This window comes from Pleurodeles waltl, chromosome 10 (genome assembly GCF_031143425.1).
Source record: "Pleurodeles waltl isolate 20211129_DDA chromosome 10, aPleWal1.hap1.20221129, whole genome shotgun sequence".
In the NCBI taxonomy this organism is placed as follows: Eukaryota; Metazoa; Chordata; class Amphibia; order Caudata; family Salamandridae; genus Pleurodeles; species Pleurodeles waltl.
In genome coordinates this window covers 250132752-250150560 of record NC_090449.1, presented here as the reverse complement: position 1 = coordinate 250150560, position 17809 = coordinate 250132752, and the positions used below count along the sequence as shown (strand labels likewise).

The 17809-nt window shown below is 42.6% G+C and overlaps 1 protein-coding gene across 2 annotated transcripts in view; it reads left to right on the top strand.

Moving 5' to 3' along the window:
• The window catches only part of ANKS3 (ankyrin repeat and sterile alpha motif domain containing 3), a 121521-nt gene that overhangs the window by 42354 nt on the left and 61358 nt on the right, over positions 1-17809 (top strand). For both annotated transcript variants that reach the window (XM_069210335.1, XM_069210336.1), the window contains exons 3-6: positions 10476-10674; positions 11600-11721; positions 14948-15029; positions 15852-15987. In XM_069210335.1, coding sequence (XP_069066436.1) covers positions 10476-10674; positions 11600-11721; positions 14948-15029; positions 15852-15987 — 539 coding nt within the window. The remainder of the gene's footprint in view (positions 1-10475; positions 10675-11599; positions 11722-14947; positions 15030-15851; positions 15988-17809) is intronic.

The window sequence follows — 17809 nt, the reverse complement described above, 5'->3', positions numbered from 1 at the left end:
ACGTAATCCCACTGCTCAAACAACAAGACTACATGACAACACTAGACCTAAAGGATGCATACTTCCATATACCGATACATCCTTCACACAGAAAGTACTTAAGGTTTGTATTCCAAGGGGTACATTACCAATTCAAAGTGTTGCCATTCGGGATAACAACTGCGCCAAGAGTTTTTACAAAATGCCTGGCAGTAGTAGCTGCTCATATCAGAAGGCAGCAAATACATGTGTTCCCGTACCTAGACGATTGGTTAATCAAAACCAACACGCAAGAACGGTGTTCACAACACACAAAGTATGTCATAGAAACCCTCCACAAACTAGGTTTCTCAATCAACTACACAAAGTCACACCTTCAGCCGTGTCAAACACAGCAATACTTAGGGGCGACAATCAACACAATAAAAGGGATTGCCACTCCAAGTCTACAAAGGGTACAAGCATTTCACAATGTAATACAGGCCATGTATCCAAAACAAAAGATACATGTCAAGATGGTGATGATACTACTAGGCATGATGTCCTCATGCATAGCCATTGTCCCAAACGCCAGATTGCACATGCGGCCCTTACAACAGTGCCTAGCATCACAATGGTCACAGGCACAGGGTCAACTTCTAGATCTAGTGTTGATAGACCGCCAAACATACACCTCGCTTCAATGGTGGAACAATATAAATTTAAACCATGGGCGGCCTTTCCAAGACCCAGTGCCTCAATACGTAATAACGACAGATGCCTCCATGATAGTGTGGGGAGCACACCTCAACCAACACAGCATCCAAGGACAATGGGACACTCAGCAGAGACAGTTTCACATAAATCACTTAGAACTATTGGCAGTGTTTCTAGCGTTGAAAGCATTTCAACCTATAATAACACACAAACACATTCTTGTCAAAACAGACAACATGACAACAATGTATTATCTGAACAAACAAGGAGGAACACACTCAACACAGTTGTGTCTCCTGGCACAAAGAATATGGCATTGGTTGATTCACAACCGCATTCGCCTAATAGCACAGTATATTCCAGGGATTCAGAATCAGTTAGCAGACAACCTCTCTCTGGATCACCAGCATATCCACGAATGGGAGATTCACCCCCAAATATTAAACACCTACTTCCAAAAATGGGGAACACCACAAATAGACCTATTTGCAACAAAAGAAAATGCAAAATGCCAAAACTTTGCATCCAGATAACCACAGGATCAGTCTCAGGGCAATGCACTATGGATGAGTTGGTCAGGGATATTTGCATACGCTTTTCCCCCTCTCCCACTCCTTCCATATCTGGTAAACAAATTGAGTCAAAACAAACTCAAACTCATACTAATAGCACCAACTTGGGCAAGACAACCTTGGTATACAACACTACTAGACCTCTCAGTAGTGCCTCATGTCAAACTACCAAACATACCAGATCTGTTAACCCAACACAGACAACAGATCAGACACCCAAATCCAACATCGCTGAATCTAGCAATTTGGCTCCTGAAGTCTTAGAATTCAGACATCTAAACCTTACACAGGAATGTATGGAGGCCATAAACCAAGCAAGGAAACCAAACACAAGACATTGCTATGCAAATAAGTGGAAAAGATTTGTTTATTATTGCCATGATAATAAAATTCAACCATTACACGCATCTGCTAAAGACATCGTAAGCTACTTACTGCATTTACAAAAGTCAAAGCTAGATTTTTCAACCATTAAAATACATCTTACTGCAAGTTCAGCTTATCTACAAATTACGCACTCAACTTCATTATTTAGGATCCCAGTCATTAAAGCATTTATGGAGGGCCTAAAGAGAATTATTCCACCAAGAACGCCACCAGTACCTTCGTGGAACCTTAACATTGTCTTAACACGACTCATGGCGTCCACCGTTTGAACCCATGCACTCATGTGAAATACAATACTTAACATGGAAAGTAGCATTTCTAATTGCCATCACATCTCTAAGGAGAGTAAGTGAGATACAAGCATTTACCATACAAGAACCATTTATTCAAATACACAAGCATAAAGTAGTTTTACGAACAAATCCTAAGTTCTTACCAAAAGTCATATCACCGTTCCACTTGAATCAAACAGTAGAATTACCAGTGTTCTTCCCACAGCCAGACTCTGTAGCTGAAAGAGCACTACATACATTAGACATCAAAAGAGCGTTAATGTACTACATTGACAGAACAAAACAAATTTGAAAAACGAAACAATTGTTCGTTGCTTTCCAAAAACCTCATACAGGAAACCCAATATCTAAACAAGGCATTGCTAGATGGATAGTTAAATGCATTCAAACCTGTTATCTCAAAGCAAAAAGAGAACTGCCTATAACACCAAAGGCATACTCAACTAGAAAGAAAGGTGCTACCATGGCCTTTCTAGGAAACATTCCAATGACTGAAATATGTAAGGCAGCCACATGGTCTACGCCTCATACGTTTACCAAACACTACTGCGTGGATGTGTTAACAGCACAACAAGCCACAGTAGGACAAGCAGTACTACGAACTTTATTTCAAACAACTTCAACTCCTACAGGCTGAACCACCGCTTTTGGGGAGATAACTGCTTACTAGTCTATGCAAAGCATGTGTATCTGCAGCTACACATGCCATCGAACGGAAAATGTCACTTACCCAGTGTATATCTGTTCGTGGCATGAGACGCTGCAGATTCACATGCGCCCACCCGCCTCCCCGGGAGCCTGTAGCCGTTTCGAAGTTGATCTTGAACATTTGTAAATTTGTAAATATATCACTTTAAACCACATTATGTACATACATATTTACTCCATTGCATGGGCACTATTACTATAATACACAACTCCTACCTCACCCTCTGCGGGGAAAACAATCTAATATGGAGTTGATGCCCATGCACAATGGAGCCGAAAGGGGAGGAGTCCCTCGATCTCGTGACTCGAAAAGACTTCTTCGAAGAAAAACAACTTGTAACACTCCGAGCCCAACACTAGATGGCGGGATGTGCAAAGCATGTGACTCTGCAGCGTCTCATGCCACGAACAGATGTACACTGGGTAAGTGACATTTTCCATATATATATATATATACATATACACATGCATCATGTTTTGTATTTTTGCCTCTCTTAAGGGCATATCTTTTTCTTCAAACAATCAAGCATAAAACGAAAATGTTTGTTGGTTCTTCCATGACTCTGCGCTTCTGGCTTGGGAAGTTGTGGAAAAGAACTGATGTACGCGCACCGGGGTGGAGCCTATATAGAAGACCGTGATGTCATAGACGGCTCTAATGGCACTGACGATGCCACACGATGGCGCGCGCAGGGTACCGCTCAGCAGAAAAGTTCTGCATTCGAAGCTGACACCAGGGAACTCTAAGATAAGGAATCTGCAGCTAGATAGTCTCTACCAGAGAATTTGTTACCAAAGGTAAGTAACTTGTTGTTTTGGGACATTTAGGGGAGTGTAGGGTAGTAGCCCATGGTCTACTTACCCCTGGGTGACTATACCCCCTATATGACCACTTCTTTTGGGGAGTGGGCATAACCCTGTACCAGAAATCCTAAGTTCACCAAAAACAAGATGGTGGAACCTTTCTTTCGTGGCCCACATGAGGCTGCCCACCTTAAGGGTGTGACTAGCCTTTTAGTGCAACACGTCTCCTTGCACAGCTAATTTCCCTCCTGTCCTGGTGCCAAATGGGCCAGGACAGGCGGTGGCCTCTCCCAGATCTAGGGAAGCTGGAGACTTATATCAAAGATTGCAGGGACTTTGAAGTCCCTGACCTTGGTATGCAGATTCACTAGCCATCCTGCTGGAGGATCTGATAACACCCTCCTCTGGAGCAGGTATTGTTTCAGGCCTGTGAGAGCATGAGCTCTCACCTTCAGGGGGTCAGAAACCTGTCTGTGGTGGCAGTCTGGTTGATACCAGTCAGCCAGCACACTAGAGGACTAGTAGGTTTCAGGAGGTATATCTAGGGTGCCCTCTGGATGCATGTCAGGATAAATCCAATACTGCCATCAGTATGTTTTTTTTAAGATGAGGTGTATGATGTTCTAATCACCATATATTTAATTGAAACCGTTATATAGCTGGGTGACTCATAAAGACAAGTGCCCAGTACATACCTTAAGATGGCTTCCCTGTTCGCTTGCAATATCTAATATTAGCACAGCACATCACAGGGGCATATCTAGTCATCCAGATATGTCCTCACATGAAATATAATGCACCCTGCATTTGGGCTCCAAGGCCTGATGTAGGGGTGGCTTACATAGATTAGCTGCAGTGATTTGGGGCATGGCACACAATGAGTGTGTCATGTCATGTTTTCACTCATGGCTTCGACCATGACACACGGTTTGCAAAGGCAGGCTGCATGCTATTTTTAGGGGAGCTCATTAGGGTACACAATATATGCAGCAGCCCTCAGGGACACTCTTTAGTACCAGAGCCCTAGGTACCAGGAGTGGCATTTACCAGGGACTTACAGAGGTACTAAGGTGTGTGCCAGTTGTTCACAATTAGACCTTTTACCTTCTTTTAGTGAAAGCGCACTGTCACTGAGGACCTGGTTAGCAGGAAGCCAGTGCACCTTCAGTCAAAAACCTCAGTACCAGTGGCAAAACAAGCATTTGTAATGCAGTGGGTTTCGCATTTGCTCGAGTTAGAGCTGTTAGCGTTGTAAACCCCTAACCGGACCTTTCTTGCCACAAAGATTGAAAATTAAAAGTCATACAGTTTCACATAAGTGAGCCGATTCAAGGCGCCACGCCATGAGCTTGAAGGGGACACACAAAAGGAAAAAAAGTTTGCTTGCAGTCAAATGTATCGGCAAAAGTGCAGTTAGCCATGTGACAGGTCAAAGGCCAAGACGATAACCAAACTGCCCCAAGGAGGGACAAACGTAAAGCATTTACCAATGATGAGAAAGGATTTTTGAAGGGCAAGCCCATGAACGAGCAATAGTGATGGTTGTGAGGTGGGGATGGTTAAAAGCCCAAATAGATAACACATTGGAAAGGCAGCGCTAGTGAGCTCCTATGCGCAACCTAAAAATGTGGGTAACTATGCCAAAAAGGGCACTTTCCTACATCCACCATCAGTCTCTTTAGCTGGGGACAGCACCAAGGTCAGGTGCCATGCGGGGGCACACTAATGGTCTTGTATAACCCATATCCTACAGATATGATGTTGATTGTACACCACTTCTGGGACTCTATGACTTTCTGGGATAATGTTCTATGTCTGTATTTTGTTGGATAGTAAAAAAAAAAAAAAAAATGACGTTAATAAAAAGCTACTGAAGCCCTTGAAGCATTCTTCACCCTATTTTAATGACCAATATTGCTTGCTTCAATGATTCCTAATAACATCTAATGCCTCAAGTGCAGCAGACCCGTTATCACCTATTGCATAACCACATGTAAGTTTTTTTCTCCAAAAACTGTTATATTGAATGTAAAAATTCTGCTATGTGTACTTTCAGATTATTCTTTCTTCAACTGAGCCTGTTTTTGCTTTGCTTAGAGCAACGAAATTCGAGATCATCTTTGTCACCAAAAAACCTGGCCCACTCATTGTTTCTTTTAATGCCCTGGGCAAACTTTAAATGGACTGTTTTTTTACGGTCAATCTCGCCTTCTTGTTGATTATTTTGAACATCCACTTACTAAAAAAAAGTATAGCAACTAACTGGGAAACCGAACTGTGTAGCAACCTGTAAGGAAATGCCTCCTTGGCATTGTTACCCCCTGACATTTTGCCTTTGCTGATGCTAAGTTATGATCTGAAAGTGTGCTGGGACCCTGCTAACCAGGCCCCAGCACCAGTGTTCTTTCCCTAAACTGTACCTTTGTCTCCACAGTTGGCACAACTCTGGCACTCAGGTAAGTCCCTTGTAACTGGTACCCCTGGTACCAAGGGCCCTGATGCCAGGGAAGGTTTCTAAGGGCTGTAGCATGTCTTATGCCACCCTAAGGACTCCTCACTCAGCACATGCACACTGCTTCACAGCTTGTGTGTGCTGGTGCGGAAAAAATGACTAAGTCGACATGGCACTCCCCTCAGAGTACCATGCCAACCTCACACTGCCTGTGGCATAGATAAGTCACCCCTCTAGCAGGCCTTACAGCCCTAAGGCAGGGTGCACTATACCACAGGAGAAGGCATAAGTGCATGAGCACTATGCCCCTACAGTGTCTAAGCAAAACCTTAGACATTGTAAGTGCAGGGTAGCCATAAGAGTATATGGTCTGGGAGTCTGTCAAACACGAACTCCACAGCACCATAATGGCTACACTGAAAACTGGGAAGTTTGGTATCAAACTTCTCAGCACAATTAATGCACTTCTTAGAGATGCCCCCTGAAAACATACCCGACTTCAAGTGTAGGCTGACTAGTTTTTCCAGCCTGCCACACACCAGACATGTTGCTGGCCACATGGGGAGAGTGCCTTTGTCACTCTCTGGCCAGTAACAAAGCCTGTACTGGGTGGAGGTGCTTCTCACCTCCCCCTGCAGGAACTGTAACACCTGGCGGGGAGCCTCAAAGGCTCACCCCCTTTGTTACAGCGCCACAGGGCATCCCAGCTAGTGGAGATGCCTGCCCCTCTGGCCACTGCCCCCACTTTTGGCGGCAAGGCTGGAGGAAATAATTAGAAAAACAAGGAGGAGTCACCCACCAGTCAGGGCAGCCCCTAAGGTGACCTGAGCTGAGGTGACTCTTACTTTTAGAAATCCTCCATCTTGTGGATGAAGGATTCCCCCAATAGGATTAGGGATGTGCCCCCCCTCCCCTCAGGGAGGAGGCACAAAGTGGTTGTAGCCACCCTCAAGGACAGTAGCCATTGGCTACTGCCCTCCCAGACCTAAACAGACCCCTAAATTCAGTATTTAAGAGCCCCAGAACCTAGGAAACTATATTCCTGCAACCTTAACCAGAAGAAGGACTGCTGACCTGAACGGAGACAACAACTGCTTTGGCCCCAGCCCTACCGGCCTGTCTCCCAACTTCGAAGAAAACTGCAACAGCGACGCATCCAACAGGGACCAGCGACCTCTGAAGCCTCAGAGGACTGCCCTGCAATCAAGGACCAAGAAACTCTTGTGAACAGCGGCCCTGTTCAACAATCTGCAACTTTCTTGCAACAAAGAAACAACTCTAAGGACTTCACGTTTTCCGCCGGAAGTGTGAGACTTTCCACTCTGCACCCGACGCCCCCGGCTCGACCTGCGGAAAACCAACACTCCGGGGAGGACTCCCTGGCGACTGCGAGCCCGTGAGTAGCCAGAGACGACCCCTGAGCCCCATCAGCGACGTCTGCAGAGGAAATCCAGAGGCTCCCCCTGACCGCGACCGCCTGTAACAAGGGACCCGGCGCCTGGAACCAACACTGCACCCGCAGCCCCCAGGACCTGAAGGAACAGAACTCCAGTGCAGGAGCGACCCTCTGCCTAGCCCAGGTGGTGGCTACCGCGAGGAGCCCCCCCCCCACCAATGTGCCTGCCTTCATCATTGAAGAGACCCCCCGGGTCTCCCCATTGCTTTCAGTACAAAACCCGATGCCTGTTTGCACTCTGCACCCGGCCACCCCTGTGCCGCTGAGGGTGTACTTTCTGTGCCTGCTTGTGTCGCCCCCCCCCCCCAGTGCCCTACAAAACTCCCCTGGTCTGCCCCCGAGGACGCGGGTACTTACCTGCTGGCAGATTGGAACTGGGGCACCCCTGTTCTCCATTGAAGCCTATGTGTTTTGGGCACCTCTTTGACCTCTGCACCTGACTGGCCCTGAGCTGCTGGTGTGGTAACTTTGGGGTTGTCTTGAACCCCCAATGGTGGGCTACCTTGGACCCAACTTTGAACCCTGTAAATGTTTTACTTACCCGTGAACTTAACATTTACTTACCTCCCCCAGGAACTGTTGATTTTTGCACTGTGTCCACTTTTAAAATAGCTTATTGCCATTTTTTGCCAAACGGTACATGCTATTGTGATTATTCAAGATTCCTAGAATACCTGAGTGAAATACCTTTCATTTGAAGTATTACTTGTAAATCTTGAACCTCTTGTTCTTAAAATAGACTAAGAAAAGATATTTTTCTATATAAAAACCTATTGGCCTGGAGTAAGACTTTGAGTGTGTGTTCCTCATTTATTGCCGGTGTGTGTACAACAAATGCTTAACACTACCCTCTGATAAGCCTACTGCTCGACCACACTACCACAAACTAGAGCATTAGAATTATCTCTTTTTTCTACTATCTTACCTCTAAGGGGAACCCTTGGACTCTGTGCACACTATTTCTTACTTTGAAAAAGTATATAGAGGCAACTTCCTACACAACCTCTTTCTCATATTCAGGAGCATACATTCCTGTTTTCTGTCTCTTTCACAAAACTCAGCACTCTTTGGAAATGGAAACACACATTTCCTCTCCTCCTGCTATTTCAGCGTTTGTTGCTTAACACATCTGGTTCATGCCTTAAACCTAAGCCCCTTTATGTAGGTACCCAGACTGACTCATTATGGAATTCAAGCTCCAAACCTGCACACATCCACTATTTAGCAGAGCAAGACTTGCACTCTGCCCTGAGGGCCACAGAACCTACTCCTCGACATGACTTATTGCTTTGATCCTCGCTCTTCTACAGCTCCGTTCACCTTGGAACTCGCAGCCTTCAAAGATCAACCTAAGACACAACTTTCAAATCAAAATTGTTAATTTAATTCGTTTTCATAAACACTTTTGAAGATATTCAGCAAACATTTGCATAATAAATAATTATAGAAAACACATTAAAAAATGTAGCTATCCATCAGTGTCGGTGGAGTGCACATAAAACCCAAAGAATGTTTTATTGTCTTGATATGACCATTAACAATTCTACATAAAAATCTACTGCAGAGATGTAGTAGACGGGGACGGGTGAATAAGACATGTTCTAGCTGCCTGCACTATTCAGAAATTTACAACAAATGCAAATACTATAAATCTGTGAGGTCCTCAGCAAGTTTTCTGAGGACCCTGTTCTAAATATCTTTAAAATAATCGTCCTGTATTACGGCTTAACACTATTAAATGTGTGTTTCTCGGATGGTGGAAGAGCAATTCAGTACAGCTTTTCTTAACGATATTTCCATCCTGTTTATACTGTCTCGAGAATTTCTCCGTTATGTCCTTAGGGTTATAATTTATGTTTTTGGTTAACACAACATTTTTGGAATTATTCCCTGTAAAGATCTTAGACCTTCATGTGAAATCCGAATCTAGTATCTTATAAGTTTGGCGCATGCTTGAGTAGGGTTCCAGCAGTTTCAAATTCCAAACTAATTTCTTGACCTGCGAGACTTTCTCAGGCTAAGCAAACGTTTGAAGCTCCTCTCCTGTTCCGACATGGCTGCCAATTCCAGCACCTGCTCACTGACATTGTGCTACCTGCTTACTACATAGATCAGTAGTTCCTAACCTGCGGTCCGGGGACCCCTAAGGATCAGCGAAGCCTTGTCAGGGGGGGTCCATGGCTGCTTGGACAATTAAATAATATTAGCAGATTAATAACGTGTATATAAATAAAGTAGCTAAATGCACAGTTGAAAATTTTAAAACCTACTGTAAATGTCCAGGAATTTGAAATTAGAAGCTAAAAATGAAATTAGAAACCTCAGATTGATTCGTGGGAGCAGTGCCGGTGCATCAAATGGAATATAGTTTGCTAGTATGGACGATGTATAGCTTGAGCTGCAACCTTCCTATTATATTTTTTATTTATACGTATTTACAAATTAAATAAATAAAATGTGCTATCATTTGTGTATGTGTTTGAATTCTTGTTTCTGTACAATCATCGACAATGTTTAAGCCTGAGTCCCCAGATTCCAGTTATGACGTAGTCGAGGTGGCAGGGTGGTGGGGGGCTGGGACCCGTGATTCCAATAATGATTTAGTTGGGGCCCCCAGGTTCCAGTAATGCTAAAGTGGCGGTTTACAGAAGTCAACAGGTTAAGAACCACTGCCGTAGACTTGACAGCTATTCAGGTATATTTGCTTTTCATTTTCTTGAGTGACGCCTCTTCTGTTTTTACCAGTGCTGTAAGTGCTCTAGCTTTTGAAGCCGGCACCTCTGCATATGCTCACCTGTTTATCCTGCTGTGTGTAGATAGAAATCTCTCCTGTTGACAGTGCTGTACCTCTTTTACTGAGCTGTTTTCTGTGCCTGCCTTGTGTCTTAAACTAAATCGCATTGCAACTTGTTGTATATTTATATGAAGGAATCATCTTCTTGATCAGCTAATATTGTCAATGTGATGGAACAGCTGTTCGTGTTTTATGTGATATAGCATGAGTTACAACTTGTAGGCGGATTTCCGGGCTCTGAACTACGAGTTCACAGGCCATTGTGACTTCGTTGTCATCAGCCACAATATTTACTGAAATGTTAAACTTGTGTAATCTTTTTGTGACTCCACAGGGGCGATCTGAATATGAATCAAAAGAATTGTGGAGGCTGGACTCCTCTGATGTATGCCTCCTACATCGGCCATGATACTGTTGTTAACCTGCTCCTTGAGGCTGGCGTGGGCGTGAATATCAGCACACCAGAAGGGCAGACCCCCCTGATGCTTGCATCAAGCTGTGGCAACGAGAGTGTTGCTTACTTTCTTCTGCAGGTAGGTTAGGGCGTAGTCTTATATTAAAGACCAGTCAAAGAACATGAGAGGTTGAAAAATAATTTCACTCAAGTGTCAATGGCATGCCTCTTCCGGGAACTAAAATTTCCAAAAGTTGTGTTTGCCGTGTGGAAAGGGAGTGCCACAGAGTGTGGATTAATGTATTCTTTTATTTTACTTCGCTTTGTCATTGAAAATGTATGAACTAGTTTGAATGTTGCAGACAAGTCTTACTTGATGAGCTTCTGTTTGCACTGAATGGGGAAACCGTTTTACAAAACTGCCTTTGTTTTTATGTGCCTGCCTTGCAGGAAGCTAGTCTCAACTCCTTGCAGAAAATAGGAAGGACCTTGTTCTGAGCCAATTGGCATGCATACCTGCAATAACAAGGGTTTCATATAATTTGTGCAGTCTTACCGAAAATGTCTGCCACTTTACTGTCCAAACACTAAAAGCATTCAACATGATGAACAAAGATCAGCAGGTCTCACATATTCATACTTGTGATGAATTTAAGAGGCTCTGAGTGAATTATGGGGGCGCTCTTTTTTTCACTCTGGAAATTAAAGTGGGAAAGCTGAAGTTTTAGGAAAGGCCGAGTACACGGAACCCCATTTATGTCAAACAAAATTATGAAAAACAGTGCAGGTAGGTTTAGGGAAAGTAAGAATGTATTTTGTGATAGGAGAGCATTAATTTTAAAAACATACTGCGTATTGCCTTAGTGCTTGAGCATATTCGATGACCAGGTTTGCAAGTTGAGTCTACTTAAAAGAAAAAATGTGTTTGTCTAACTTGAGGCTATTAATGGTAGCTTGCGTGCTTTCCACATTCTGACTGACCTTGTGTTCCTCGATAGCTAACAGCAGATTGGTCACTGATGAAGTTAACTACACTAACACTACTTCTTTACCACCTCTTGCAGCAGGGGGCAGAGCTGGAAATGAAGGACTGCCAAGGATGGACTGCGCTCTTCCATTGCACCAGCGCAGGTCACCAGCAGATGGTCAAGTTTCTTCTGGAAAATGGTGCCAATGCAAATCATAGGTAGGAAAGGTGATTGTACACCCACTCCCCTGGTGTGCCACTACACTTCCAACACTCCATTGGGCTGCACATACTTTGTTTCCAACCTCTCTTCCTATACACGAACACACAAACTATAACCTATTCATCCATATACTGCCAACTATCCTCTGTTCATACACAAAGGAACGTGATCTTTGACATGCCCACAGAATACGACCACGATCATATTCAAACCTTCAGTCACTGTCAAAAATGTCACACATTTTCGTACATTTCAAAATAGTCATTTTTTCAACATAATCTAATGGATTTCTCAAAACCAAATAAAAGTATCATAATTAATATCTTTGACGTGTTTAGCAACATAATACAGTTCTTTAAATCTTTACAACAGGTTCTTATCGTTTCATAATAGCAAACACCTTATTCTTACGCTAGATCAGCTCACCCAAAATTGTAATGTTTCCAAGTAATGAAGAGGTCTGCTCACCATAGGGGCTGGGGATGTCTGTCCCAGAGAAGGGTAAATGGCCTGAGGCAGAAGGAGTATAATGGTATGGGGTGACAGTAGGTGGTCTGTGGACAGTCTGTACAGGACTGCCCACCCTGGTGTTAGACGAGATTGTGTCTTACTTCAGAGCCTCTTGGTAGGATACCTGCAGAACCACCAAAAACGTAAAATATGAGCAGTCCTGCCAATACGCTAAATACAATATTGGAGAGCTCTAGTTCTGTGCCATAGAAGTAATGCCGAATATTGCGTGTGATCACGTTGTTTCCCTTTACCTAGCTAAAGGGAAGTTGGTGCTTGGAAACCAAGAACTACATACTGTGTCACAGTGGAGAGTAGATGATGGTATCCTGAGGTGCTGAGCAAGTTAACTTTAACTTTTTTGCTGTGGCAGAAGTAGGGAAAGGCAAAGTGGTGACCGAGAGTGATGACGCTTTAACGATGGCAGATTGGCTGAAGGGGTGTGGTGTGCTCTCTGGGTCTAGAAAGAGGATGAGGGACAGGCTGGCAGCAACAGAGTGAAGGTAAAATCCCCCCATGTCGGGCACCGCAGCAGGAGGGAATCAAGAAATATAGAGAATAGGCAGCAAAGAATTATGCAAAGCATTGACCATTCAATTGTTTTTGATAAACAGTTTTTTAGTCTCTTAGGTCAAGGGAACCCTGGCAGTGCAGAAGGCCTCCTCTTCTTCCGATGTGAGAAGCCTTACTTTTCAAGTAGTACATCTGGAAGTTTTTTGCAAATCTGATCAGTAATTGGACAAAGACTGAGTTTGCTGAGCAGCATGCACATCAGCATATTCTGTATGCAGGAGCCACAGATCCTGTCCTAAATAGGCTTCCTTAAAACTTCTAGCTAGCAGCCAAGGGAGGCCTTTTGTCCTGCTAGTATTTATGAATTGAAGGAATGGTGACAGTATCCATCAGAATGCAGCTTCGCAGTGGGTGCTTATCTCGGCTGCCGGCCCCCAATCTTGAGAGTCCTCATAGAAATATGCCAGAATTTAAGAGAAAAGCGGGAAAAACTCAATGCTGGATAATAGGATGGTTGCACAAACCACGTTGTTAATTTGTAGATATAATTCTGGCATGTATGATGAGACCTCAAGTAATAAATTAAATTCAAGTTAGCTAAAGTTAGACATCCCACAATGCACCATTGGAGCTCCAGACCTTTTCCTGGAGTTCTAAAACAAAGAAAGGACGAATTACTGTCTGTGGCGTAGACGGTATTCCTGGTTTTGTGCCCCGGGCTGTGTTGTCAGGGCAGCACTTTCTCCAATTCGAAGTAACTACTTTTCAACCCCTCCTAAAAAATACTTGGGAAATTTATAACTTTCCCCAAAATATTCAAGGATTAGAGTTGAAATTGTTTATATGCCTCCTGGAATATGTGGGAGAAAATTTCTCTTTTTCCCAAATATTATAGACTGGAGTAGAATATCAAATTTGACCTTCCAATGTCCTCCACGCCTCCTGCTGCCATGAGAACGCAGCAGGGCAAGAAACTTGAACGAGCGGTGAAGACTGTGTGTGTGTGTATATATGTGTATGTGTGTGTGTATGTATATGTATATATATATATGTGTGTATATGTATGTATAATATATATAATATACATATATATGTATGTGTGTATATATATATATATATATATATATATATATATATATATATATATATAGATGTATATATAGATGTATATATAGATGTATATATAGATATATATATAGATGTATATACATATTACATATTGCCTTTGCCATTATGCAGTTATAGTTAGGTCAGAGTTTCTATGGGAAGACGTGTATTTACTAATAACTTTTAGAGCCGTTTGACGAATCTTCACAAAATTTTCCAGAAAAAAATGTAATTCACCAATGCTCGTTCCTGGAAAGATTTGCGCTGACCCATCATGTTGGAGCCCAGAAAAAGCAGGGGTGGGGGGATTATTGGAACATTGATTTCCTATGTTAATTCCAGTAGGAGACTTCTTTAACAGTTACAGAGAACACAACTGAATAGAATTGCACCACATTTTGCAGACAGAGCTCTATGCTGTAAGTGTGCTTTCTGCGAGTGGGTGTAAATGCATATAAGAAGGGTGAAAAAATATTGTCACAGATCATTTATTATTGGCACGGTACTAATTTTAGGAAATGTGCTGTGTTCTAAAGTTACTTTACCCTGTGAAAAATGATGATTCTCGGCTGAGATTTGATGAACCATTGCCTCACACTGAAGTCCTAACTCACTGACCACCTGCTTCGCCCTCTCCCTTCCATCCCTACTATGTGATTGCCCAACCCCTGAATTTGCCATGGCTGGATGGCAGCTGGAGTTGCTGTGAAATGTGAAGTAATCTTAAGGCATGGGGCCCAGAATCTCTCCTGAGTAAATAAGGTACCGTCTAGCAGTTACTAAAGGCTGTGTTTGAAATGGCACAATTTTGCATGCATATTTAACATCAGTGTAAAAAATGGCGCCCATGTGGCAGCACCATCATAAACTTTCTTCATCACTGGGATTCTGACATGGATGTTTGTGGAACTCTTTGTTGTAGTCCACCAGGTGCACACCTCAGGTTAGAACATGGATAACTACATACACTCTCTCCACCACAGAGTTGTCCAAGGTTCTGGGCTTACATGTCGTGTTTACCTTCTACAGAATTTTTTGTGCAGCTGACCCTTCGTCTGTAAATTCTCGTGTTCTAATACCTTTATTTTTCAGGGAGCCTCTACATGGATTTACCCCTTTGATGGAAGCAGCCGCCTCCGGTCATGAAATAATTGTCCAGCACCTGCTGAGTCATGTAAGTGTCCTTCTAACCGAGATGGTGCTCTGTAGCCATTAAAGGGTGTTCAATAATTATGTTTGTAAGGTAAGCCATTGTAAATGCCTTAATGATCGTTCCTTAAGGAGAGATAGGACAGTGAACAGTCAAAACATGAATATTTGCAAGTGTTACTATATAGTACATGGATCCCGTAATCCCTGTATAAATGAACGTCTCTAATTTCTTTATAATCAGAGACATGTGATGCACTCAGTCGCCGATTATAAAGAAAATATATCACAACTCAACTATTATAAGTTATTACAGTCAAGGTCTGACGCAATCAAGTCAAGCAATGACTGCTGCCAGAGCCAGCAGCCAAGGTGAAAGGCAGGTAATGTTACAGAGCATAATTTAAGCTGCTCTTTAAAGCAACAAAAGCAAAACTTTGCTTTTGTTTCTTCTGATGTATTTTACTAGCTTACAATGACAAGCAGAGAGAATTTTTCTTTTTGCACTCATTGGAGAGAGGAGAAAGGCATGTTTCTACACACTCCAAGCTACTGCAGCTTTTTTTTTTTTTAAGCAGACTTTTATTGAACTGTTTCTAATATCTGTTTGCAACAAATATCTAACAGGTTTTTTAACATGATAAGGATATTGCAGTTCACCTCGGTGTGCCGTAACCTTATAAAGGAACCCTGTCTTACACCTTGTTCCTCTATATGGTTATGGAACTCCTCAGTGACCTTCAATATCCTTATAATGTATGGCAGGAGGTACTTTATCCCTTGTATATTACCCAAGATATATGGTTGCAGACTAATAGTATTCATATCTGTTGTTGTGCTTTGTCAGGGTGTGAAGATGAATGAGACCGACAGATCTGGAGATACTGCACGAACTTTGGCTATCAAGTATGGACACAAGAGGATTGTGGGTCTCCTAGACCAGCACCGTTCCTCCGTGCCAAAGGCCCTCCGCATGGAATCGGGTAATGTCCTACACGCTCACTGTCAATTTAGTCTTTGAATTAAGTTATGTTCTCCACAGAGGAAACAAGGGTAGGTTTTTTATATGACTGGTATTCAGAGCCTCTTTTTGCATTCACTTTCAAAATGTAGGATAGAAAACTACAGTTGTCTGTGTAGGTAATGGAGCTGGGCCATCCTGTTGCAGGACTTTGGCTGGTAAACTGGGCCATCCTTTTTTAATGAGACGTGCATATCTCTCCCTGCTGCTAAGAAAGCATGAAATTGCAGAACACATGCTATGCAAAAATTGCACAACATAACATTTTTGACTGTAGAAGTGCACCATTTCTATCTTTATGGCCATAAATCCTTGCTGTGCAACTTGGGGCACACCATTACCTTTTTTCAAAGACGTGTTGTTTTTCTGCATTTGTTTTGAATATTCAATATTAAACTTAATAATTTTCCTCTCACCCACCTTCAACCCTTGTTATTAGTAGATGCTTTTTAATACTCTGTGGTGTATTTCTCATGAGAGTTTTACTGTCTGCATACATTGTAGTACAGAGCAAACGATCTCCATAGAGTGCTGTTTACAGTACCCACTTTTCTACTCGTATCAGTTTAATTTCTCAGTGTACGTTTGATGACTATGAAGGGTTTGATACAGATAAAAGCTGTGCGTAGTAGGGCGTTTATTTTGAAACAGACTTCGAGAATCTTGAGTTACTTGACTTCCTCTGAACAGTTGTACACAGATCGAACACTGTGTGCCACAATTGTTTCCCATATATCTGTGGTTGGATGGTGAATGTGAACTAGGCTACCCCTGAAGTGTATAGTATAGGGTCAATGTTGAGCAGAACCCATGCTTCCTACACCCAAGGGAGTTGTATCTGTGTTGGCATTAATGATGCTTCCCATTATTCTGAGCTATTTTGTACTTAATTTCCGGTCTCTAATGCCATACTAGTTTATAGAGCAATATGTGCAAAATGAAGCTTGGATGATGTCATCAGTAATGTAATCAATGATGTAAGTTGGGATGTTGTCAGTGATGTCATAAATGGTGTCATAGAACATTTCATGAGTGATGTAATATGTGAGGTCATAAGCAGCACATGGCAGAAGCACAAGCTGTAGTTAGCTCTGCTAACTATAACTGGTGAATTTCTGTGTGATTTTATTTATTTAGTTAAAAATATTAATGTTGTCACCGACATATTCACCTTACTATAACATTACTTTGACCTTTGGTTTTCTTTCAGTGAATTTCTAGATTATTATTTTTTTTTAACCAATCTTTTTATCACACCTAACTAAAATGTTACTTTAATGTTTTTTTTTTTTTTGAATTTCAAGGGGTTTTGTTAACGTAAAGTAATATTTTATTAACATACATAAAGCCAACCCCCTGCTGTGCACGGCTTTTGGCTGTGCGCTGCAGGGGGTTGGCTACAGGGCTTGGCCTGTGGCCAGGCCCTACAGCCAGATCCCCAGCAGGCAGCCAACCCCACACTGTGCACAGCCTTTGCCGTGCGCAGCATAAGTTTTTAGTCTTCGGATCCCCCATCTAGGGCTAAGAAGAAGAAATAAGCATTTGCAATGCAATGGGCCTCGCGTTTGCTTGAGTTAGAGCTATTAGCGTTGTAAATTCCTAACTGGACTTTTCTTGCCACATAAATTGAAAATGAAAAGTTATACAGTTTCACATAAGCGAGCCGATTCAAGGTGCCATGCTATGAGCGTGAAGGGGACACACAAAAGGAAAAAAAGTTGGCTTGCAGTCAAATGTATCGGCAAAAATGCAATTGACATAAGCAAGCCGATTCAAAGCGCCAC